This window comes from Eretmochelys imbricata, chromosome 1 (assembly GCF_965152235.1).
Source record: "Eretmochelys imbricata isolate rEreImb1 chromosome 1, rEreImb1.hap1, whole genome shotgun sequence".
Classification (NCBI taxonomy): domain Eukaryota; kingdom Metazoa; phylum Chordata; order Testudines; family Cheloniidae; genus Eretmochelys; species Eretmochelys imbricata.
This window is the reverse complement of record NC_135572.1, coordinates 200,546,574-200,569,837: the sequence shown is the minus strand read 5'-3', so window position 1 is coordinate 200,569,837 and position 23,264 is coordinate 200,546,574. Positions and strand designations below refer to the sequence as shown.

Below are 23,264 nucleotides of genomic sequence, written 5' to 3'. Positions count from 1 at the left end.
GCTTTGATTGGACTAGAGTGGGGCAAGGTTGCAGTAGCCATGATGTGAGATGAGCACCTTGGGGTGTGGACAGAGAGGAAAGGTGGAACTCTGAAATGTTATGAGGGAAGAAAGGGCAAGATTTAGATATAGCCTGAATATGTTGATGCCTGAGGTTATGGGGCTGAATGATTGGGAGGAAGCTAGATGGTGGTGTCCACAGTGACAGAGAAAAGAGGACGGGGGAGGAAGGGGCTTGAGGGTGGATCAGGAGCTCAGTTTTGACAATGTCAAATTTAAAGTGAAAATCTGCTTCTTTCAGGCTGGAGGAGAGCTAGTGTAGCACTCTGCATTAGCTAAGTGTGTGTGATCTTTTCATCTCTAGTGACTCGTCCATGTAGTGGATAAGAGCCTGCTACGTAAGCACAGCTAATTCCATTAGTTCGTGTGTTAGGTGCTTATGCATATATTGTGGAAGGTCCTGAGTTCTGTCCCTGCTGACAATCCCTGGTGGTTTCATAGTGATAGACTCAGGAGCTCAGTCTATTTAGCTTAACAAACAGAAGGTTAAGGGGTGATTTGATTATAATCTAGGAATATCTACCTGTAGAATAGATATTTAATAATGTGCTCTTCAGTCTATCAGAGAATGGTATAACATGATCCAATGGTTGAAAGTTGAAGCTAAACAAATTCAGATTGGGAATAAGGAATAATTTTTTAACAGTGAGAGTAATTCACCAATGGGTCACGGTGGATTCTCCATCACAATTTTTGAATCAAGATTGGATGGTTTTTCTAAAAGAAATAATTTAGGAATTATTTTTGAAAGTTCTGTAACTTGCGTAATACAGGAGGTCAGATTAGATGGTCCTTTCTGGTCTTGGAATCTGTGAATTACACTAGGTTCATGTCAGACTGTTTTCACCCTTCGGTTCCCATCCTAGTCATGGCTTTTCAGTCACATGCATACATGAAGTCCAAGTTGGAACTTAACTGTTAATTTTCATTTTTGATATACTGTACATATATTAATCAACATACAATGAATTGTTTACTTGATATGTGTTTGTACTGTCTATGATGTAACATGGCTATAAGGTTCACATGGTGTTAATATTTATATATTCAATAGGAAATAGCCCGTCACCTCCGACCTGGAACCCTGCGTGCCATCTTTGGTAAAAACAAGATTCAGAATGCTGTGCACTGTACAGATCTACCAGAGGATGGACTTTTGGAGGTAAGGTTCAACAATTCTACACACCCTTTTTATAACCAGGTTTTTTAAAATTAGAAAATAAACCTAACCATTTCTGGAGCTATTTAAAATGTGTTGTGTTTAGAGTAATAGTACGGGAATCTAGTGATAAGTTAAAAATAAAACAGCTGGTGACTTTATTAAGAGAAATTAATTCAACTACACGAGCAAGCTGGAGGCAGCATTCTAGTTCATTATGTTGCTTGAGAACTCCACCCATACAGTTTTCTCAGGATGTTTCTGAACAAAGTAGTGAACCAATGTCAGAAGCATTATATCATCAGGACCCTCTCATTGGCTGGACCTATCCTGAGGGCATGTCTAGAAATGTGACAAGTGCATAAGGTTGCAAAAACTCCTCTTGGTGATCAGCTTTGTTTTAGACAAAGGGGGTTCGGGTGCGGCAGGGGGCTCAAGGCAGGGGGTTAGGGGGCTCAGGGCAGAGGGCTGGAGTGCAGGAGGGGTTTGGGGTGCAGGCTATGGCTCGACACCGCTTACCTCGAGCGGCCCTGGGGTGGCAGCAGCAGGCCCCACGCTGCTCCCAGAAGTGGCCAGCATGTCTGGCAGTGGCCCCGGGGTGAGTGGGGAGAGCAGGCGGCTCTGCCGTGCGCTGCCCTCGCTGCAGGTACCATCCCTGAAGCTCCCATTGGCCACGGTTCCCTGTTCCCGGCCAATGGGAGCTGCAGGGGTAGGTGCCTGCAGGTGAGGCCAGTGCATGGAGCCCTCTGCCCCCTTCCTTCTTCCCCCAGGGGCCACAGGGAAGTGGTGCCGGCCACTTTCGGGAGCAGCACGGGGCCAGGGCAGGCAGGGAGCCTGCCTTAGCCCCGCTGTGCCATGCAGCTGGCAATCCCGTGGGCTGGATTGAAAGCCCTGATGGGCCGGATCCAGCCTGTGAGACGTAGTTTGCCCTCCCCTCCTTTAGATGATCATCAGAGAAAGGGTTTAACCCCTTAAGATAAACCACCCAGAGCTGACAGGCATTTCAATATATCTAGGAGACTTTCATGTATATTGTTAAACAATATGGGCCAGATTCACCAATTTACCGTGGCTGCTTTTCATGAAAGAAGTGGCACAAAGAAGCTGGAGTATACTAGTGAATATGGCCCTGCTTCTCCTCAATGAATTTTAAGGCTGAAGTTCTATCTCAGTGTTTTGATTGCATGAACTCAGACATCACTGTCATGGTTCATGATGTCCTCTGAATCCGCAGTGCATTCACAGACTTAAGCATATTATTTCATAGCATGTTCATTCTTATTTTAAGCATGTGATTTGCAGTCCATAAACATTCCTCTTTTTCTAAATTACTTTTTTATCATTGGCGCATTTGCCCCCACAACATGGCTTTGCAGCTGTCAATTGTTTCTTCAATGATAGTTTGAGCTAAAGCAACAATAATGAAGACCATCAATCCAATGTGCATTTTTAATGTAATGAAACAGTGAATACTGCATTGTTTCCTTGGCAGGCGGACATTGTTTTATAAATTACTAGAGCTTTTCGATTCCTAGAATGCATACATTTCTAACTCTTCTTTTTAATCTCAGTTTTGTAGTTAACTGAAAACCCAGCTAAGCAGAAATAAAAAAGAACCTCTGAAGGGTTTTATGGTCCTGGTACATACAACCACTTTACTTGTCATACCTGATGAAATGGTAGTGATGTAATATGCATTCGCGTGATCCTAGGGAAGGACTGCACTGAAAAGCTTATTGAGGATGAGATGGAGAGGGTTCGTACAAATTTCCTCATAGCAAATCCCCAAAGTCTCGGTCTTTGAATAGCATAGACTAGACCTTTATTTCTATAACAATAATAGTAATGTACCACCTTTCATCTCAAAGAGCTTTAAATCTCTCTATATACTGTACAACTGCATTGAAGTGCAGCCACTGCTGGAGTGGAGTATAGCAACCAAATGAACACAAGCAGGAGGAAATTTTGGTCAAGACTCTGAGGCAAACCGCTGATCTTACGAAAAGTGCTATGGTAATGAGTTTTTTGTGTGTGGATAATTTAGCATTTTAATAATACATTGAATTCAAAATATCAAATATTTTGGGCCTCAGACTAGGTGAACTTCAGAGAGAGTGAATTCACTCTCCAGTAGGAGACAAATTTGTGGGTCCCACTCATGGTTCCCCATCACTACATAGTGGAGCTGGCAGGATCTAGTCAGTTTCATACGTTTCGATGGAAAATTTGCTCACTCTGCCACTATTATGATGCTGCAGATGTTGCTGCCATGAAACCTTGGTGTGCCATTGCTGGATACTTGATTAGCTGAGAGAGACTGGACTAAATTCATCATTGGTGTAACTCCATTGAGTTTTATGGAGTTATGCCAGAGATAAATTGGCCTATTGTGTTCTCATGCCAATATGAGAACAATCCCTTGTAATGCCCAAACGGAGGAGAAACTTGACCCTAGCAGTCACTTTTCTACCTGAATAAAAGCCAGACCTTTTGGTGTAGAATTATTTCTGCACTGCATCACATCCCTGGGATACTTGTTTAGAAAATGAGCTCCCCAGATGCATCCCCCTCTACTCTGGCCACCAACAAGGCCCTGGCTTCTACAATCTGACAGTATGCAAATCCCTGCACTCCAGCCAGCTGAGAGAGGTGTGCTGGAGTGATCTGGGTACAGACATGGGAACTCCTGAGTTTCACCTCCACCTCTGTCTGTCTGTCTGTCTCTCGGCTGAGTCACTTCCAGAAATTTTGTGTGAAAATCTCATAGCAAAGTTTTCTGCTACATTTTTGGCAAAAAGTGAAATGTTAAGTGCAACCAAGACTTTGCAAAACAAACCATAAAATTAGTGTTAAAAATAATGGTGGGAAAACTTATGAGCTTTTACTTTATTTTTTTGCCTTGCTCTGTATAACTGCATTTTGTTTTGTGTTGAATAGCACATGGACTCATTTCACCTCCTGGGTCGGAACATAGGCTGCAAGCCCAGGGGCAGTAAGTCTGCCTGGAGTGAGTTGCCTTTAGCCCTTCGTCTGTCAGAGTGGTGGTCTGGAGCCAGTTGTTGCTGCCCCAAAAGAAGGCAGGGCCAAACTGAGAGCATATGTGCTCATTCATTGCATAGCCCAGGCAGCCTCTAACCCAGGGCTCCTTGGCAATCGTATTTGTTACACCTCACTTGCCCTTCCCTGACGAATCCCACTTCTAGTGCAAATATCCTGTGTGCACAAGGGACGCAGAGAGTGGCCTTCTGCTCTGGGGAGAATAAATTTGTCCCAGTATGTTTGTAAAAGGAAAACTTTAATCCTATGTGTTATTGACCAAAGCAGCAGCAGGAGGATTATTCATTGGTTGTATAATCCTGGTACCTAGAGGCCCAATCACGATTGGGGCCCTGGTGTGCTAGGCATTGTACAGGTACATAGTGAGAGACAATCCATGCCCCAAAAACCTTACATTCTAAATAGACAAGATGGTCAGAGGGAGTATTGTGGTTCCCATTTTGCAGATGGGAAACTGGGGATGGGGCAATCCCCAAATCCTAATACAGACTTGTGACATTTGCCCTTGTATAGCCAAACTGAGACCGAGAAGGGGCATCTGATTACCCTGTCACCGTGTCCTTAGGCATGTATGGTCAGTATTTGCTGAGTGGAAGAAGGAAGGAGACTGCTTTAGGCTGGGAGAGAGGAAGAACTTTTCAGCCTTGTGACAGACTCTTCAACTGATTTGTGAGTGCTGTTTAGTAGCAGGCTACCCCTGATTTCCATAGGATTCATTTAGGTATTCCTGTTTCTACGTGCCGGTTATTTTAAGATCTCTCTCTCTCTCTCTCTCTCTGGCATCTGCAAAATTACTAATAACCTCTGGTTAAAGATCGACCTGAACTGGATTTGGAGTGTTATTTGGGGCAGTTGCTGTTCAGCTTGCCCACAGATAGAACAAAGTACTTCAACCTCTTAAAAGAGAGAGAGATAGTAGGTAACTGAGGGCAGCCAGATCTCAGGTCATTGAAGTTGATAGCTAATCTCTCACTGACCTGGATAGTGCAGGATCCTGACTTAGTCCAACGCTGCTGGGATGGAGCAGACTGTGGCCTTCCTCCCACAAATAGCATCCCAGAGTTACAGGTGTGGACCATTGTGAGTACAGGGAAAGCTGAAATGAACTAGATCCCAGGTGTTGCAACAAACATTATTATAAAATAACTTTTAGTCAAGTTTGTTAATTCTGCACACTAACTTTTCATTGCTGCCTGGTAGTACTCTGTCTGTCAGGCTGAAAAATGAGGAAGCAACTTAAAAAAACCCAGTTCATTGTCACTGGCTCTCTATAGTCGACCCTGACCTCTTGGCTTTGTTCTGCAAACTACTCCACATTTTAGCTAGTCACTAAGCACCTCAGAGTTCATGATTAACTCTGGTGACTGAGTCAGGAGGGTGGAGTTGCAGTTTAGCCTGAAGCATTGGCTGTAACGACAGAGAGCACATTTTCATTCATAAAATTATAACTTCTGTTTTTATTTCTGGTATAATTTGGGTGATGGGAAAAATAAAAGGAGTACTTGTGGCACCTTAGAGACTAACCAATTTATTTGAGCATAAGCTTTCGTGAGCTATCATCCGATGAAGTGAGCTGTAGCTCATGAAAGCTTATGCTCAAATAAATTGGTTAGTCTCTAAGGTGCCACAAGTACTCCTTTTCTGTTTGCGAATACAGACTAACACGGCTGCTACTCTGAAACCTGTCATTGGATGTGCAGTTAAATCTATCTAAAGTGCTCTTCACCTTGCTGGATCAGGACCTTAATTATTCCTCTGTATATGTGTTTACATCCTTGCATGTTTGCATCAGTATATATTAATGGTGATAACATGAAGCTTATGCCCAAATAAATTTGTTAGTCTCTAAGGTGCCACAAGGACTCCTCATTGTTTATATAGCAAGGAGTGGCTCAAAAGATTGACCTTAAATATAAATAAATAAATAAATAAATAAAAATAAAAAAAACCTAGACCCAATTTTGCTGTCCATTACCTGTTTGAAGTCAAGGGGTAGCACCAATGTAACTGAGGGACATGGTGCACTTATGTGGTAACGTGCTAACCAGGGAATTTTTTGACAGGTAAAAAAGCTGAAACTAAATCTTGTTTTCCATACAGTAATAATCTAAATTTTCATCTCAACTTGCTTGGCGAGCTTACGTGATATACAGCTTTGAGGACATTCCCAGGCAAAAAACTTTGCTTACTTAAAATTCAGGTTACTAAACTATAAAACAGTTACAAAAAAATACATACCAAGACTGTACAACTAATAAAACCTAAGTGTTTAAATGTATGTTAATACTCAGTTAGGGTGGTGTAGATAAGAATATAACTTTTAAGGTTCATGCAGTCTTAAAGAAATCTAGACATGCCAACAATCAAGCATTCAGAAATATCCAGCAACCCTTAACTCTGCCCCCTCATGAGAAGGAGAGAGCCATCGACAAACATATCACATAACTTTAAGAGTTACCAGGCCCGGCTCCAGGCACCAGCGAAGGAAGCAGGTGCCTGGGGTGGCCAACAGAAAGGGGCGGCATGTCCGGGTCTTCGGCGGCGGTCCCACTCTTCCTCTTTGGCGGCACTTCGGCGGCAGCTCAACCAGGCTTGGTTTGTTTTTTTCCCTTCGCTGCTTGGGGCGGCAAAAGAGCTGCAGCCGGCCCTGAGAGTTGCACAAAGTCCATGACTTAAGTATTTTAGTTTGAGGTGGGAGTGAACGGAAGCACTAGGATCTAGACGGAGACTGGGATCAACCTTTCAAAAAGTTCAGGGAGAAGTTAGGATCTTGGTGAAGATTTGGATCCTGATATGAATTGAAATGCAAAGCACAGGCCTGCATTTTGAGAGCATTCAGACTCACAGTTCGGGTTTGAGCCCTTCTACACACACTGAGTAATATTTTCAAAAACATTTAACTCCCATTTTCAGAAATGTAGTTATGGAGAGCCAGATTTTCAAACGTATTTAGGAACTTAAAGAAGCAGATAGGTGCCTAGTAGGATTTTCAAAAGGGCCTTGGTGCCTAACTCCTATTAAAATCATTGGGAGTTAAGTGCCTAGGTGCTTTTGAAAATCCCACTAGGCATCTATCTGCTTCTATAAGTGCCTAAATACCTTTGAAAATCTGGCCCTTAATTTGTCTATAATCAGTGTAACAGCAAACTACATGAACAATGCACTCTGAAGTCTACTCTACTACACAGTTGATCTGAGAAACAGTAGCATTTTTGGTCCTGATTCTATAAGGTGATTCTGATTTTGGGTGTCCTCTGCTCCCACTGACTTCAGTGGGGGTCAGGAATGCTCAGCACTTTGCTTAATTGGGCCCTTAATTGTCAAGTTACACAACCATTATCCAAATATACTTTGCTATTTAATATTTGTACATAAATAAGACACATCTTCAACTTTGTAAAAGACCAGATTCTGCTTTCATGTTCAATGAACCCATGAAATTTGAGTTATTTTGTAATTTTTAACGTTCATTAAAGCTTTTGCCACAAACGCAACTTGTGTAAAATCCTCTTACATGAATAGCTATGATATGAATAGTACTATTCAATACCTAACTTTTCCTAAAACATATATTCCCCAGAGTCTTTACAGAGGGTAAAGAGCGAAGCTTTCTAAAGGGGGTTTGCTCAGGAGTCTGTATAATTAGCAATCTTTTTGAAAACCTGCTGTGTTAGACCTGCAGACCAGCACGGAAGCTTTTATTTCTCACGCTGTCACCAAACCGGTACAGTACAAGTAGTTTATGCAAATATTCATAAAGTATTAAGGATTTTTGTAAAGCATGTCTCTCTGGAGCTGGTTCGTGCAAATCTGGGGCCATCGGCCATTCCATTGAGACTCGCGCTTTTGTGTCGGAGCATCTCTCCACCACCTGCTCTAAACTCCTATCCATGACATCTGAAGGGATTCAGCTTCTTGGGGCTTGTCCGTGCTAGGAAAATCACTAGCCATATTAGAGACACTGCTAGCAGTGATGCAGCTATGTCTATGCTAAGACATGCCTCAGCAGGTTGTCAGGGTCTGAGTAAAAACATCTCAACCTTGTGTAGAAAAATTAGTTTATAAGCTGTTGCTACCACTGATGGGAGCAGCTTCTGTAATAAGGTTACTAATTTTTCTAGTGTAAACGTGTGGACAGGACCCTGGTGGTGGTGAGAGTGTGCTCAGAAGTGGTCTGAGTGTGGAGGAAACTTCCAGTTTAACCAGGAAGAAGAAGGGTGGAATCTGTGGTATGCTGCAGCCGGTGCTATGATTAAAAGACAGATGTCCTTATTCATCATGGGGTTCCAGGCATCTGAGCTCTGCGAGCATGAAAGAGCTCATACCACACAATATTGGCGTGTGATCAGTAAACATCACACTAGCATGGGTGTCCCCACTGTCCATAATTGTGGTTCTCCTGTAGCTGCAGGTTTGGTAACATAATCTGAAGCAGCCTGGCAGCCTCTTTGTTAGTGTTTATAGGAGCATTAGCTGAATAATGACAGGTTTCAGAGTAACAGCCGTGTTAGTCTGTATTCGCAAAAAGAAAAGGAGTACTTGTGGCACCTTAGAGACTAACCAATTTATTTGAGCATGAGCTTTCGTGAGCTACAGCTCACTTCATCGGATGCATACCGTGGAAACTGCAGCAGACTTTATATACACAAGTGTGTATATAAAGTCTGCTGCAGTTTCCACGGTATGCATCCGATGAAGTGAGCTGTAGCTCACGAAAGCTCATGCTCAAATAAATTGGTTAGTCTCTAAGGTGCCACAAGTACTCCTTTTCTATTAGCTGAATAGTATCACAGTTACCATTCCTCTCCATGTCGAGTTCACATTTTTCCCAATGTACATTTTTCCAGCTTCAGAGCTGCCTAAAATGGGGATTGTTTTGGCTTCCTCCACACCCTCCCATTCACCCTCTCTCCACCTCACTCCATTCACAGTTAACTCATCAGAGAGTTAATTGTGTTTCTCCTCGTGATCATCCTGCTCTCTGTTTCTCTTGGGTAGGAAGACATGAGATTTTTCATTGTCTCAGGCAGGATTTCAGCCTGGATTTGAACAGAGCCTCCTCAATCCCTGTCTGCACCTCTGTTCCTCCCTGTCCTTACCCCATACTTAACATATCTTGCAGGCATGTACGTGACCTCTTGAAGTGGGATGCCCTTCATTTGTCCACTGAGAGAGCCATTTATTACGGTGTTTTCTATCTTGTTTGTTTGTTTGTTTTAAATTTCAAGAATGCCCTGAGATCCCCAATTGTGGGGCTGTGTATTGACAATCTACATGAGTCTTTGCTACTGATAAGTAACCTTTCTTTCTCTTGCCCAGCATCCTAGCAATGAAACTAAATGACTTGGTTAAATGGCTTAGAAACCATAAGTAACACCATTTAGTTGTACAAATTGCTTACAATTGCTTGATAGATAGTGGGATACACAGATACAATTGTTATCAAGGTTCAGACAACATAAATTCAGCTAATTGGGATCCAACTTTATAGAAATGGAAGGCACCACCTTTTACTGTGATCATCTCATAAACTGAGCAGAGTCAGGCTGGACAGGTACTTCAAGGATGTTCCATAAATGACTCTCATCAAGTAGGTCCTACAGGTCATGTTGTTGGATAGTCAAAGGAAGCATTGATCCCTTGGAGTCAATACTTAAACTACTCATAATTCTTAGTACCTATCATGTATATATGTCACACAAAAGTATTAATGATCAGTAAGTTATTAGTATTCAGATGGTACCTCACAAGGCATATTTTGTACAAAGGTAATTACAATAGCGTGTAGGGTGTGACTACAGGAGTGCTTAGTGTCACAATGGTTTTCAGAGCTGCTGTGCAGCTGGAGATCATGCCAGTGGTGCATATAATTGTTCGACTGAGTTTTTGATGTATTTTGCACTTGTAATTTGTAGGAGTCTGCTCTCCATAGGGGCTGCTGCCAATCTGTGATGCACAGTTGTCACACAGGGTCCAGAGGAGGCAGCACACGTTGTGCTTTCTCAAAGAGATTTTATTTTTGTTCTTTCTTGTTCTGTTGTTTCTCTTGATCTAAAATAAGTCATTCAGAGTAATGGTGTGTGGCTGCTCTTTGAGTGTGGAAAAACGTAACATTGCCCGTGTGGTGTCATTAAATATCTAATGGCAATTTTCACAAGGGGAGGTGTGTTTGATGCAGTGTCTTGGTGAATGCCAACTTGAATTTTCAATGTGACATTTCTCTTCCTATCTTAAACCACTGCATAGGGACTCTGGTGTGCTGTCAAATGGCTGTCCCATTCCACCCCAGAGGAGGTTGATTTTAGGGATGGATGAGTCGGTTGCTGTGTATGGTTTATGTCACAGTGCGGGATGAAAGACCTTATATGAGTGTAAAACATTACTTGTTTGATTGATTATTATTTCATGCTATTTGGCAACAGTACACCACACAATAAGAAGTAGTAAAACTAGAGTTCTTTGTTAAAGGATGCAAATGTTAAAAGTAATCTTTTTGGTGCATCAAACTTTGCATGACAAACACGCTAATAAAGTATGTGAATGAATAACTCTGGAAAGCATAGAGATGCTAAGAAGAGTACATTTTCTTAGTGTGAAATTTCAGTGTGTCACATTCTGAACAAAGGTCTCCTGCATTGTTTGTTACATATTAACTTCTCTGGCATGCAAGCAGCCTCTAGCCTCTGAGAACTAACTCTTACTATTCACAAGGTGATGCAATTTGTAAAACATTACACAGCAGAAGCGCAGAATGTGGCAATGAACCTTTCAGTAAGGGTGTTTCATTTGTACAGCATTTCTTTTCAAGAATCTTTAAATTGTTAATAAAGAAGCCATTGTTTCCCAGTCAGATGGCAATCTTGCAATGAAGTCTTTTACTAGGGGCCTGTACTCAGCTGCATAATCCATAGTAAAATGGTTTTAATAATCTCAAATGAAAAGGGAAAAATGTTTTGAACTTTTCATAAAAACAATAGGCAGTTTGAAAGACTGAAATTTGCATCTGACTGTCGCGCTTGATCAAAATTAATTTTCAGAGAGATTTGTGAGATGATAAAGTTTGTGATTTAAGTCTTCTACCACTTTGACTTTTGGATACTTGCTATCCAGGAGGTGTGGGAGCGGAATAGAAAGAATCTGGAATGCAGGACAATCTTTTGTATCTAATTCGGTGGAGGTTACGCACATGTTCACTAGCACTGGAATTTTGTCTCAAAATATTTCCTGATGCTGTGTACGTAGTTGGTACCAAGAGGTGACTCAGCACAAAGAATGAAGAGGACTTTGTGCGTGGAAAAGAAATTAAAAAGAAAATAGTAGGCCTAATGTAGATATATTATTTTTAGTTCTGTTGATGCTTTATCTTTCCTCTGTAAAGCCTCAAGTATTGTTAATTTACTTGCTGCCTACCTTCGAACCCGGTGAGTAAAATGGTTATGCCTGGCCTAGACTGGCCAAACAAACTGTGCTGAAACTGTGTTTCAACAATCTTTAGAAACAGTTCAGCTAACGTGCTTTCACTGCCAGGGAAGATGAGGCCCAAATGCCACCTATCCTGCCAAGTTAGGTTATTTCTAAGCACTAGAGGAGAGAGGTTAACAAGCTGGGAGCGGATCAGACAACAAGCTCTGTTCCTTTCACCTTATCCCAGAGGTCATCTCTGTCGCTGGTTCTCAACCAGGGGTATGTGTACCCCTGGGGGTACACAGAGGTCTTCCAGGAGGTACATCAGCTCATCTAGATATTTGCCTAGTTTTACAACAGGCTACCTAAAAAGCATTAGCAAAGTCAGTACAAACTCAAATTTCATACAATGACTTGTTTATACTGCTCTATATACCATACACTGAAATGTAAGTGCAATATTTATATTCCAATCGATTTATTTTATGACTATATAGTAAATATGAGAAAGTCAGCAATTTTTCAGTAATAGTGTGCTGTGACACTTTTGTATTTTTTATGTCTGATTTTGTAAGCAGGTAGTTTAAGTGAGGTGAAACTTGGGGTACACGAGACAAATCGAACTCCTGAAAGGGGTACAGTAGTCTGGAAAGAGTGATAGCCATTGATTGATGTGATAAATGGGCTTTTAAGATATATATACTCACAGAAAGAGAGGTTGTTCTGAGCTAGAAAATTTTTGATTTTTTTGTATATTTTGACCTCTCAGTAGCCTGTCTGGCCTGCTTTTTTGGCCTGGCTTCTGTCTCAGATTACATCTGAAACAGTGGGCACGTTCTAACGGGACAGCTGGCCCCTCCTCCTGCTCATGCTGCTGCAACTGCACTTCTATTTTTAGCTCACTAATTCAATCAGAACTAGCATGTATGTCTAGTGAAGCTGGAAATTACACCTCCCAGCTCCAGTGTAGGCAGACGTACCCTGTGGTGTATAGAGCTGTGTGACTGTAAGGCTGTTTTCTGTCCACTAATACACCTTTAGGAACACACTGAAATATTACTAGTCACTTGTCCAAATAGCATCCTTCCCAGAACTCCCCTAGGCAAATTATTAAGTATACCTGTGCTGTGTAGGGCCTCACTCTTCTCTTATCAGTTTAACTCCATTGACTTCATTGGAACTACTCCTAATGTACATTGGTGTGATTAAATTAGGTCAATAAGTTTTCATGTGTGTGTGTGTGTGTGTGTGTGTATATATATATATATAAATAATAATACTAATAAATATAAATATATATATAAATAAATAAATTTAATCACAAAAAACACTGTTCAACATGGAGTGAAGGCTGCTGATATCCATTCCTAGCTAGCACAATCACTACAAATGCAGGAAATCCTGAACTAAGGTTCTTTCACAAACTTTAGAAATCACTTCCCCTGTCATGCGTAATATTTCCCAAATACACACCCCAGGTAGGACCAGGATCCCGCTGTGCTAGGCACTGCACAAACACAGAGGGTGTCTGACCTAAAGAGAATACAATCTAGGCAATACAAAGGAAACTTGAATGAAATCCTGACCTCGCTGAAATCATTAGGAATTTTACTACTGACATCAGTGGGATAGGAGTTCACTTCTTAACTCTGGCTAGGTATTCATTTACATGTACTGAGTGAGTGTCGAATAGATGCACTTTTATAAATTAAATATAAAACAAGAAGTTATTTCCCCATATAAGTGTGTGGGTGTATTTGATTTTAAGCAGAGCTTGTTGAGTGGTTAGTGCAGGAGACTGCCATTGACTTGTGGGGCTTTGGGCAAGTCTCACCATCTTGCTGTGCCGCAGTTTTTCCATCTACCAATGTAAATAGTGGTGATAGCACTGACCCATTTCACAGGGGAGTAGAAGTTCTGTGGCTTAATTAGATTGTAAAGCACTTTGAGTGCCACAGATGTGTAAAATAATCATATAGTGAGAGATCTCTTGGGCTGCAGTCAGTTGAATAGCACAGACACTCAAAATCTCAGAATAACCCACTTGAAAGAGGAGGTTACTTGCGATGAATAAAATTTTACCAACCGTTTTCTTGTGTGTGAAATAATCCTTCTTGCGCCACGAACTGTAGCATATATGGTCCCCTAGCAGGGCCTTTTGGATAGGTGTTACTTTGCATCTATGCCATGCTGTTTAGGGATAGCTTGTTAGCTGTACAGATCTGTGACTTTATTTTCCTCTTGATGTATCATTTTAACTTCTAATGGGAGTGATCTCACCTTATTGCCCTTTACTAACTTCTTCCTTCTCAGGTACTTTAATATAGATGTTTACCTGCTACCGCGAACAGTATGCAAATCCCTAAATCACTGATGTGGTGACTTCACTCTGAACAGACTCTCCCATTCTCCGTGTTCCAGTTACGCTCTCATTTGCTCTGGCGGTGTACACTTGTGAGTTGTTGGCAGCCCAGTCAGTTACAGTGTAGAAACCTCCCAGGCTGTGTCTCCTTCTTTCTCACGTGTGTCTCACCTGCAGGGAGCTCTGGGACTTGATTTTTGGAAGTGCTGAGCACCCAGAACTACATTTGGAGTCAATGTGAATGCCCCACCCCTCTGAAAATGAGGCCCTCTGCTTTTTACTGATAGCCATTTTACAGCTATTCAAATAAGGTCCTTAAAACTATTTTTGCCTGCAGCCTTGTGCTATGATTCTTTTAGTGCTTTCTCAGGCTAAACAGGGACATACTGAGTCAGTATGTGGATGAGTCCTCTAAAATATGCCTAGATGTTGCAAGAAGTGGTGGTTTGAGTTGATACTGAATCAATATCCCAGCGTGATGTTGGGAACTGGCTGCTGTGGTCTTTAAAATGAGTTGTGAATTTAAGAGTTGCCAGATCAAAGGCCTGTCTGGTCCAATGTCCTGTCTCTAACAGTGGCCAATACCAGGTGCTTCAGAGAGAGAAGCAGAACCCAGACTGGACAATTATGAAATAACATGCTTACGGGAGTAGTTTCTTCTAGGGCTGTCAAACAATTTAAAAAAAAATTGTGATTAATGCCAGCTTTAATCGCACTGTTAAACAATAACAGAATACCAATTTACATTTACTATAAATATTTTTGGCTGTTTTTCTACATTTTCAAATATATTGATTTCAGTTACAACACAGAATGCAAAGTGTACAGTGCTCACTTTATATTGTTTTTATTACAAATATTTACTCTGGAAAAAGATAAACAAAAGAAATAGTATTTTTCAATTCAACTCATACAAGTACTGTATGTAATATAAAAGTGCAACTTACAAATGTAGAATTTTTTTCATAACTGCACTCAAAAACAAAACAATGTGAAATTTTAGAGCCTACAAGCATGAAGAAGCATACGAATGTTTAGCATATCTGGCACACAAATACCTTGCAATGCTGGCTACAAAAGTGCCATGCAAACACCCATTCTCACTTTCAGGTGACATTGTAAATAAGAAGTGAGCAACACTATCTCCCGTAAATGTAAACAAACTTGTTTGCCTTAGCAATTGGCTGAACAAGAAGTAGGAGTGAGTGGACTTGTAGGCTCTAAAGTTTTACATTGTTTGTTTATTTTTATTGCAGTTATGGGAAAAAATTCTACATTTGTAAATGTCTGAACTCCTCTTGAATTCAATAACTTGTGTCAGTGAATTCCACTGGTTAGCTATGTACTATTATATCAATTTTAAATTTACTTTTTAATTTCATTGACTGTATCCTCTTCTTGTTGTACTGTTAGAGAGTAAATTAGCAGCCCCAATTCACCTTTACTGTAGCCTTCATTTTTTTCATGTATCACTATCATGTCCCTTCTTATGTCTTTCCCATCTAAGATGTCGACCTAATCTTTTTAATCTGTCCTAGTGTTAAAATTATTAAGACATGGGAAAACTACCATTGTCCTTCTTTAAACCTTTTTTTTTTACTTTAGCTATAACTTTTTGAGATGGGCTACTCATAGCTGAACATGCATTTGAGATGAGCGTGTGCCACCAGCATTACAATATTTTTAATGTTATTCTCTATTGCTTAAAGTGGAGTACCCTCTTGTTTGTTTTTTTCATCATGATCATGCACTGAAAAGAGCTGTTCATTGAGCTCTCTGCCACGAAGCCCAGGTCTTTTATGTCAGTGGTCAAAGTTGGTTTAGAACCTGCCAGTATGTGTGAATAGTTCAAATTGGCCCTTCCTGATCGGTTTTGTTCCTTACAAATTCCTTGGCACTTTGGTAAGAAGGAAAGGGGTGTAACCTTGGTGTCCTGACCAAAGTCCAACAGGAACCAAATTCTCTCTGCAGTTTCATCTGGAAGAGCTATTCCTCACTTCTTTGTTCGTTGAGTGGTATTGCTGTGAACTGTTAAAACAGCTGCTGGGTCTCACCCCAGAGGTGACTGCATGTGAGTGGTGGGTAAAATGTCTCCCTTGTTTGTACCTCAGTGTGTTTATAAAACCCTTTGGGATGGGAGGTGTTGTAAAAATGCAATATTTTTTTTTTGAGTGTTTTAATCCATGCTGCTGTGTTAATACTGCAGTGACTCAACAGCATCTAAAACAGAACTCAGACTTAGCCGTCAAAAAGTGCAGTCAGGTCTCAGCAAGGTTTATACTGATGTAGAGAGCAGCTTTAATGGCCAAAATGGTATCTGAGTTCCCATTAGTGATTTAAAATTAAGATATTCCTAAAAGTTATAAAACCTCAGTGCCATGGGTCAGTAAAAGTCACATGGATCACATTATCACCTGGACCTTGTTCCTGGAGCCCTGTCACTGGTTCAGTGGGGGTACAGTGTCAAAATGGTTTCAGAGAGATAGCATTGATGAATTGCATGCATTTCTCTCAGCCAGTTGGAGGAGGACTGGCTGGCTCTGAATTAATAATAGACTATGGAGCCTTCCATCTCTTGGCTGATGATTCTAATTCAGCACAGGTTAGAAATGACTGAAAATTACTATTACCCTTTTGGTGACACTTGTGAAATGAGTTAGGGGTCTTAGACTAGTTTCCATTGGGAAAGAGTCTACATTGCTAAAATCATCACTACCAAAACTGACACTAACTGGTCCCCTGCGCTTAGCAGTTTCAGATTGAGAGGCCAAGGATGAATGGACCATGAATAACAAAAAGTACCCTTTCAACTCGAGGGCAGGGTTGAGGCATTCTGCCAAGCCAGTGGCAGATTAACACATGGGCCCATGGGGTCCTGGCCAATTTGGGGGCCCCTGCAAGAGCGCTGGAAGCTGTGTAGAAGTGGGGGACCTTCTGGCGCCAGAACTGTGGCCCTGCCCTCTGGCCAGGCAAGAAGCCGGAGCTGGGCTGTGGTAAGAGCCACCCAGGGAGCCTGGGCCGCTGTGGGGAGCCCTGGACCTTCTACCTGCCCTGGGCAGGGGCTACGCTGCAGGGGGCGGGATTGATCACCTTACCAGCTCCCCCACTGTGAAGCGCAGTCCCTGCCACCACCACCGCTCCATATCTGCCTGAGGCTACTATGCCCATATTAAAAAGTAGGGGGGCCATGTCCTGCCTGGCCTCCCGGTTCCAGTGCCCTATGGCCTGCGAGACATGGGGGGGCCAAATGTTCTTTGTGCCCAATGCCCCAATAAGTCATCATCCGCCTCTGTGCCAAGGTATACTGCTACTGCCCATTTTGTACTTATTCCATGGTTAAACCGAGAACATTGGTCTCTAAGGCTGTCTAGCTAGCTGGCACCTTGTATTAGCATTAAACTCCTCTTTATTTTTTAAGGGGAGTTTCCATTTCTTGGGAATACCCTCACTTGTGAATTTCTCTACTTTTTCACTTTGAAATCCTCTGCTGTGCCCTACACCTAAGAGACCTTTCTCTTTCCCTGGGATGCTTGATTGGTTGGTTTGCTTTCCTTTTTAATTTTCTGTCTAACCTCTCCTTGTTTTTAGGATGCACATTGTTGAAAAGAGAAGGGTTTGCATGAGTGATACAGTCAGGACGTTGTTGGATTTCATTATTGCCTGCACAACTGTGGAAACTCCTGAAACTGCTAGACCAGGGGTGAACAAACATTTTGGCCTGAGGGCCACATCGGGGTTGCGAAACTGTATGGAGGGCCGGGTAGCACAGGCTGTGCCTCCCCAAACAGCCTGGACCCTGCCCCCTATCCGCCCCCCTCCCACTTCCCACCCCCTGACTGCCCCCCTCAGAACCTCCGATCCATCCAACACCCCCTGCTCCTTGTCCCCTGACTGCCCCCCCCCGGGACCCCTTGCCCCTAACTGCCACCCCAGGACCCCATGCCCTATCCAACCTGCCCTGCTCCCTATTGCCTGACTGCCCCGACCCCTATCCACACCCCTGCCCCCGACTGGCCCCCTGGGACTTCCACGCATATCCAACCACTCCCTGTCCCCTGACTGTCCCCCGGGATCCCCTGCCCCTTATCCAACCCCCGCTTGCTGCTCAGAGCACCAGGACCAGCAGCTGTGCTGACCGGCAGGAGCTCGCAGCCCTGCCACCCACAGCACTGGCAGAACTGCTTGGTGAGGCTGTGGGGGTGGGAGGACAGCAGAGGAGGGGCCGGGGCTAGCCTCCCTGGCTGGGAGCTCAATGGCCAGGCAGGACGGTCCCGCGGCCCACAGGCTGTGGTTTGCCCACCTCTGTGCTAGAGGGTAGAAAGTTTGGAAACGGCTATTTTATTCTGCACTTTAAGAGATGGAATTATCATCTTCGCTAGTCCTAGTATTGCAGTGTCCATTGTGGAATGCAGCAGTTTTAGAGCTCTCCCTGTGAGGTCCTTGGTCTTGTTGGAGTCAGAGGGTTGCAGTTTTTTTCCATGTTACATAGGAGCAGGAAGCAGAGTGGGCTTATCGTCATGTTATAACCCAGTTTTCCTTGGAGGTTGGGTGGCTGCTGAGATTAGTAATGGGATACAGAGCCTTTCACCTTCTCCTTCAAATCCATCCCAAGGGAGGAGTGAGTGTAACTGAAATGCACCACCATTTAAAGGCCATTGGGTGGCCTATGCAAAATGAGTTTGGCTGGTTGGTCTCACTGTTGTCTTTGGAGGACAAATGTCCACAGACAAAACCCATTACTGTCTTTGGCACTAATTGGCCCCCTTGTTGATAGCAAAGGGGCCAAAGTTTTGAATAGACTATAGAGACTGTATTTCCCTTTCCGGGTCAAGATTGAGGCACATTCGTGTTGTGCAGGGGAAGCGTTTTCTCCTGCTGTTCGTGCTGTCCCAGGGGTCTGAGTAAAGAGTGACTGCAGCTAAGTGATCTAGTGATCTGGCTGCCTCCATCTTTGGATGCCCCATTAGAGGTATCTTAAAGGGGCCTGTTTCTCCGGTGGCATGGGTCAGCGCTTTCTGAAAATTGGGTCACTCCAAAGGGCCTAGAAAAGAGGCACCCAAAATCACTAGTTATTTTTGACAACCTTGGCCTCACTCTACAGCTAGCAATGCACCATCTTTCACAAGCGCTAATTCATTAAACAGATTATGGTAATTGGGGAAATAGATGGGCACTGTTTGCTACTGATTACCCAGAGCCACATTTATCATTGTAGCATCTTGCCCAGCAATGCACAGCTCCTGAGAGTAAGTCTTTAGAAAGGCAGATCCTTCCTCTGTACTATATACATGTAAATTGTTAACAGATTTTACAGTGAGTCTATGGCAGCTAATCCACATAATTGTATTTGGAAAGAACATAATGGCACATAGTTTGTAGGTTATACAGTACCTATTGTGCTTGTTATGCCTTTGAAGTTTGTCAGAACGTTCTGTATGGGTTTTAGACAATGCAATAAAAGCTATTTTAAAAGATAGAGAGATTCTCCAAACCAGGGGTGAGTCATTAGTGTGAGAGAGTTCCCTTCCAGAGAGGCCATGCAAGTGGAGACCCAGGCTGCAATAAACAGGGCACCTGTAGTTAACACTCTTTATTAGTACTAGTCATGTAGATTTTAAGTGTGACATTCATCTAGACACATCAAAGCATTTTACAATCATTAATGAAGTATTATTCACATTTAATGAATTGGGAAACAGGACCAGAGAGATGATGTGATTTTGCCCAAGGCATCACAGCAAGTCAGTGGCAGAGCTATACCTTTCGAAATCCCCAAGTTACCTATATTCCGCCCACATTTGGTGTCTTCTTCCCTTTATTGTTGAAAATTAGTTAAATTAGAAATGCATAATCATGTGACCAAGGTAAAACAGAGTTATTTACACTGAAGGAATAGATCCCATGCATTTTAATTTTCCTGCTTTTTGTCCCCCTCATTTTGGTTCTCTGACACACGTTGTGTTCCACATTTACACTTTCGCAAGTTGAGAGGATTGGGTAGAGATGGGAAAAGAACCCCGACATTCTAAGGCTTAAACTAACTCTGTTCTGATCAGGGGTCTACAACACCTTAATGACGTTATGTATATTCATAAGATTGCTTGTTCTCAAATTCAACTATTATGAGTTTGCCTTTAAGTGTCTCTCTCTGTATTTCTTAGGTGTTTTTAATGTGCCTGTCACTCTGGAATCCAGGAGCCTATCTCACCAAGAGCAGAGAGAAATCATTTTATTGTAAAAAATTACACTTGAGTCAATCTGGCAGCATGAACAGAGTGTTTAGATAGACAGCTGATAATATACCATGTAAGCAATAAGGAAGTAGCAGCTCTACTGAGTGCAATGGAAGCTTTTACAAAGTCACTACTGTACAAACAAACCACCCTGAAATTTGAAGTTGATGGCAGATAGGCCGCTCCATAAGTCAAGCTGAAGTCAAAATTCTTTAGACAAGTTACACAATGCTGATAAAATTTTACAAAGACACAGACCTGGGCTATTTGTGAAAAGTAGGTCTAGTACATTAAAACCCTAGTCCTGAACCAGCTACTGGGCACTGTACAAACATATGACAGTAAGATGGCCCCTGCCCCTGAAGAACTGACAATTAGAGATGGTCAGCAAAACAGCTTCCCATTGAAATATGCAGCTTTGTCAACATCAAAACATTTAATGGGAAAGTACCGATTTTTTTGATCATTTTAAAATGGAAAAAAGTGTAAACTTTTTTGACAGCATGGAAATGTTTTTACTTATACACATAATATCAAATATACGGTTATAATATTAGTGTTAATTTAACGTTATCAATTTAATATAAAAGTTAAAATGAAATAAGTCCAAACAAAATTACCACCTTTTGAAATATTCTGACGCTATTGAATTGAAATGTTTCAGTGGTCCCAAATCGAAACATTTTGGAATTTTAATTTTGTGGGACATTTCAAAATGTTGGCTGTTTGTTCTCAACTGGGACCTTGTTTTTAAATGTCGCAATTTCCCATGGAACAGAAATTCCAAACAGCTCCGTTACAATCTAAGTATCCAGTATCCTGTCAGGCTTCATAGTCATTTTTTGTGTTTTTATCCCATCTCCATCGGTCATTCTTGTTCACCTCTGACTCCAGCTACGTCTATGCTATGAGCTGGGGGGTGATTTCCGTATGTGGACACAGACTCGCACTAGGGCAATGGCTACCAGTGTTCGGTGGTTGTATTTTGTACGGCTCAGCCATGCTTTCATTGCCACTACCGCTGCAGCTGTACAGCTATTCTCACTAGCTCCATGAGAGCGAGCACAAGTATGTGTACGTGAGCCGGGGGAATCACACCCCTAGCTCGTAGTGTAGACATAGGAAGAAACGTGCCCAAGGCTATGCGATGCTATCGCCGTCCTTTGTTTTTCTCAGGACTTTTTAATGGAAAGTCTCTATCAAGTATGATAGATTGGAGGACTTGTATTTCTGACAGTGGAGCAGAAAATGTCTCTCTATCTGTCTCCTTTGCAACACAGATTCACAAGTCACACAGCTAGGGTCTCCCAGTTTCTTCCTTTAATTTTTGGTCACTGATTCTGTTTTACACATCTGTATTCTTATGTATCTACTGCTATGAAGGTTCTGTGTCCAGCTGGTTTTTGGTCTCTTTTTCCCCCCCAACGATGCATGTATGCATGCAGCGTAGATTTTGGTGCAGTGTTTTTTGAGTACTATTTGGTTCTCAGGGCTAGTGTACATGTAGTATTTGTAGGATTTCAGGAGTGGGTTTTTCTCCCAACTCCTATACTTAGTGTAGTGCAACTGAATCGAAAGAGCAAAATTTGGGAACCAATTTACAATGTTCTATTATTTTAATATTAATTATATTGGATTGCATTTGTACATTGGATGGCTTTTTTGGTATAGAATTTAGTGACTGAAATCCTCTGAATTTACTATGGGGCCCAGATATCAAATAAAAATATAATTTATTGCTCATTTGGGGGGAGAGGGGGAGGGGGGAAGGAATTTTGTTTTGTTTTTCCTGAAGTTTACACGTAGAACCTATGGGTGAAATCTTGACCCCACTGAAGTCAATGGCAAAACTTCCATTGAGTTCAGTGAAGCCAGCCTTTCACCCTGTGGCTTGTAGCATGTTCTTAACAAATGTACACACCTTTGGCGAGAGTCTGATCAGATGATTTTCACAGAGCAGACATTTTATCTCCATTGTTCAGTGGGAGACCTAATTGGGTATTGGTGTATACGTATAGCTGGACAAGGTAGGGACTGCCTCTGTTGTACAGGACCAACACAATGGAGCGTGAGTCATGACTGGAGACTGTGTGTCACTACAACTACCTGTTAATATTAACATTTGATTATATTGAAAAGGGAGGGCTGGGGTTCTGATGGTCTCTCATGCTTTCTTGTTGGGAGTATTTTTTCTGGGGCATAGTACATTGGTAAATGCCTTCCCACCAATTTCCTCTAGCATACTTTGATTCTCTTTTAAAAGGATAGCATAAACTGAAAAAAACAAACTCAGTGCCCTGTTAGAAGCATTATCCCTCTATTAATCACAGAGGACTGTTTGGCTGTTACAGAGAGCAGTTCAGGGCAGCAGTATGGTTGGTGGGCAGTCCCTAAATTAAAACTGGTTTCTTAGGGGTCTTGTTTGTAGAGACTCATGTTCCACTGTGTCACTGACTGACCTCAGAAGTGGGTTGAATGCAGCAAGGGGCACAGGTCACTTGCGGGTTTAAACTAGTGTAAATGGTGGATTCTCTGTAACTCAAGTGTCTTTCAACCATGATTTGAGGACTTCGGTAACTCAGCCAGAAGTTTGGGGTCTATTAAAGGAGTAGGGAGTGAGGTTCTGGCCTGCAACGTGCAGGAGGTCAGACTGGATGATCATATTGGTCCCTTCTGACCTTAAAGTCTGAGTCTGTAAGTGACAGCATAAAAAAATGGATTGTTCTACTTAACCATGCTGCTTTTGCCTTTCTTCTAATCCTCTTGCCCTAGGGGTGAAATCCCGGCCTCATTGAAGTCAGTGGAAAAATTCATTAACTTCCCTAAGGCTAGGATTTTACCCAGTGACTCTCAGAGCGTCATCTCTGAGCAGTGATTGTCTTGCTGTTGTACTGAGGATATGGCGATACTACTCATTTCAAGCACCAGGCCGTACCGTGCAAAATGAGGGCCTGGCCCTAGTTGCAAGTTTCTGCTTTCCAGACTTCTC

General features: G+C 42.2%; 1 protein-coding gene across 2 annotated transcripts in view; it reads left to right on the top strand.

The window, feature by feature from the left end:
* The window catches only part of NME7 (NME/NM23 family member 7), a 161,659-nt gene that overhangs the window by 136,261 nt on the left and 2,134 nt on the right, over window positions 1-23,264 (top strand). For both annotated transcript variants that reach the window (XM_077821882.1, XM_077821890.1), the window contains exon 11: window positions 1,115-1,222. In XM_077821882.1, the coding sequence (XP_077678008.1) occupies window positions 1,115-1,222 (108 nt within the window). The remainder of the gene's footprint in view (window positions 1-1,114; window positions 1,223-23,264) is intronic.